General features: G+C 41.3%; 1 protein-coding gene across 1 annotated transcript in view; it reads left to right on the top strand.

Moving 5' to 3' along the window:
- The window catches only part of LOC110331318 (olfactory receptor 2T29-like), a 51,782-nt gene extending 50,233 nt beyond the window's left edge, over window positions 1-1,549 (top strand). Inside the window, exon 5 of the mRNA XM_021211806.2 lies at window positions 578-1,549. Coding sequence (XP_021067465.2) covers window positions 578-1,549 — 972 coding nt within the window. The remainder of the gene's footprint in view (window positions 1-577) is intronic.
- Window positions 1,550-3,140: the final 1,591 nt, after the last annotated feature.

Below are 3,140 nucleotides of genomic sequence, written 5' to 3'. Positions count from 1 at the left end.
TATGAATGTACATTTAAAGCACATTTATCTATCAAAACAAAGAGTTTCAGGACACTTCAAATTCAATTGTATATAGGCTGAATGCAGTTTTCAACTAAGATCTTGTACTACACTACTTTAAAACCACATTCTTCAATGAATGCTAAACTGAGGAGTACATGTAATATTGTGCTAATAGAAGAAGCTCTACAATGGTTGAGACTAACTTCTGTATTCATTAACTTCTGAATAATGTATCTGTTTTCTTGTTTCCATTTCACTTACCCTGTTTTTGTTGGCTTGTTTTTGTTGGTAATTCACTATTTTTGTTGAGAATTATCTTGCAAATTTCAAAGACTTGTTGATAGAGAAAGCTATTGGTCATGAGGAAAGACCACAGTCANGAATGCTGGGAGCCCTACTCTGACTGGTGATGCCTGTAACCACAGACAGATGTGAATTGTTAATTTTTTAAATNCCTTACATTACAGTTAGATTATCATTTTCAAATCTATAGACCCAGGAATCTTCTCAGCATAGTAGGCCTGTGCATCTATCAGTAAGCAGTCACTAACCACAAAGCTTCTTGGTTGCCTAGGAGACAAACATGGACCTCACCACGTGGATGAACAACTACACTGGACAGTCAGATTTCACCCTGGTGGGATTCTTCAGTCAATCCAAACACCCTGTCCTGCTCGCTGTGATCATATTTGTGATATTCCTGATGGCCTTGTCTGGGAACGCCCTCCTGATCCTGCTAATACTCTATGACATCCACCTCCACATTCCTATGTACTTTTTTATCAGCCAGCTGTCCCTCATGGACATGATGTACATTTCTGTCACTGTGCCCAAGATGCTCATGGACCAGGTCCTGGGGAGCCACAAGATCTCAGCTGCTGCCTGTGGGATGCAGATGTTCCTCTATGTGACACTAGCAGGTTCGGAATGTTTCCTTCTGGCTGCCATGTCCTATGACCGCTATGTGGCCATCTGTCATCCACTCCAGTATCCTGTCCTCATGAACCACAGGGTTTGTCTCCTCCTGATGTCTGTATGTTGGATCCTGGGATCCTTGGATGGCTTCATGCTCACCCCTGCTACCATGACCTTCCCATTCTGTGGATCCCGGGAGATCCATCACTTCTTCTGTGAGGTTCCTGCTGTGACAAAGCTCTCCTGCTCAGACACCTGGCTCTATGAGACCCTCATGTATATGTGCTGTGTACTTATGCTTCTCATCCCTGTGACAGTCATTTCAGGCTCTTATTCATCCATCCTCCTCACTGTTCTCAGGATGAATTCAGCAGAGGGCAGGAAGAAGGCTCTTGCCACTTGCTCCTCCCACATGACTGTGGTCATCCTCTTCTATGGCGCTGCTGTCTATACCTACATGCTCCCTGCCTCCCTCCACACCCCTGAGAAGGACATGGTGGCATCTGTGTTTTACACCATAGTCACCCCTCTATTGAACCCAATAATCTATAGTTTTAGGAATAAGAATGTCACAGAGGCTATGAAGAAATTGTTCGGTGTGAGCACCCTCTTCCAAGAAACAGTAAAGTAAGCTGTAATGCACATTTCTTTCCTTGACTCTACACATCTGTTGATCCAAATCTCAGGCTGATGTTATTGCTGATCCATCATGGCTCATTTCATATTCATCCCTTTTGTAGAACTATTTCTCTAATCTGAAAATTTCTTCATTGATATACTTCTTATCTATTCATAAATCTTATTTGCATTGAAGTTGATAATGACTGTTTAATTTCATGGGACAAAGGTCTTTTCACTTGAAATTAAGTCATATGGAGCAATAAATGGTCATGAGGTGTTCAACTGATAAAGCATAGAGTGAGATGTAAGAAAAGTAGTTAACAACATTAACCAGAGGTGACTAGAGATCAAGATACTGTTTTCTCCCTTCAGCTCCTATCTTATGATATAGTGAAAATAAGGGTTAAAAGACATTTGGATCTGGATAGTACAGTTAGCCCCAAGGGTTTCAAATTGTCAGTGTAGCTGTATTTGCATATAAATATATCCCTCAAAACCAACCACAGCTTCTATTCAAAGGAAATGAGGAATCACTTATTTTGTAGACCAGGCTGGCCTCGAACTCCGAAATCTGCCTTGAGCCAAATATGAATGACCACGGCCCAGGTACATGGGTTCAGGTTTTTCCCAATGACATCTTCCAAAGTCTCATGGACTATTACAAAGAACAAACAAGTCATAAATAATTGGGGCATTGTTCTCCTAAATTTACTTCCTGAGGGTGATGTTCTTTTGGGGGGAGCCCTCTGAAAACTGGGATATTGGCCAAGTCCTAGGAGAACTAACTTCATCATTCGCTGTTCAGTCTCCCTGTGATGGTAAAGTGTAATGTTCAACTGAAGTTCTGAGTGGAACAATTTCTGATGCTGGAATAGCTAGCTAGCTGTATTAACTAATGTTGTCCTTGATGCAGATTCTTTAGGAAACAGCATTTGAGGCCGTTTGTAAGGTCGGATCACCTGGGCTACTTGTCTTGTTTTCTTTGGTGTCGGATCCTTTCACTCTGCAGACATACAAAGTTTCAAATGTAATGTATATTTCTGCATTATGTATCGGACATGCAGTGTGCACAAATCATCTAAAGGTGATTCTTTACTCTATGATCAAGCAGGAAAATATTAAATCAAACTTTATAAGTCCATTTGGACGATATGTCCGAACTGTAATAAAAGTTTCCATCCACGCCATAGGAAAGGCTGGCGTGCTAAGTCTTGAGGGTTCTGGAGCCAACAGGATTTATTGGCTATACGGAGACCCTTTCATGTCCCTGCAATCTCAGAGCCGTTCCCATGTAGAGGGATCAGCATATACTTTACCTGTTTTGTTCTTCTTGGCTTCTTCCCTTGTGTCTGCTGCCAAGATTTTCAGAAGGTCTCCCCACACAAATCTAATCTTTATTAATTTTGATGCAATGCATGGTTTCTTTCTCTTGTGGAAACAAGGGCAAAACCTCTTCCACAACACATTCCCTTCCTTCCATTTCGAAGTTAAGGCAAGCTGATCTAATCCATCAGCCCTTTCAAAACGCCAGTGTATTTCAGCAACTGTCTCGTTGACATTTAAAGTTGTTAAAGTCAATAATTTAATCTATCTCTGGGAGA

This window comes from Mus pahari, chromosome 14 (assembly GCF_900095145.1).
Source record: "Mus pahari chromosome 14, PAHARI_EIJ_v1.1, whole genome shotgun sequence".
In the NCBI taxonomy this organism is placed as follows: Eukaryota; Metazoa; Chordata; class Mammalia; order Rodentia; family Muridae; genus Mus; species Mus pahari.
This window is presented reverse-complemented; position numbering and strand designations above follow the sequence as displayed.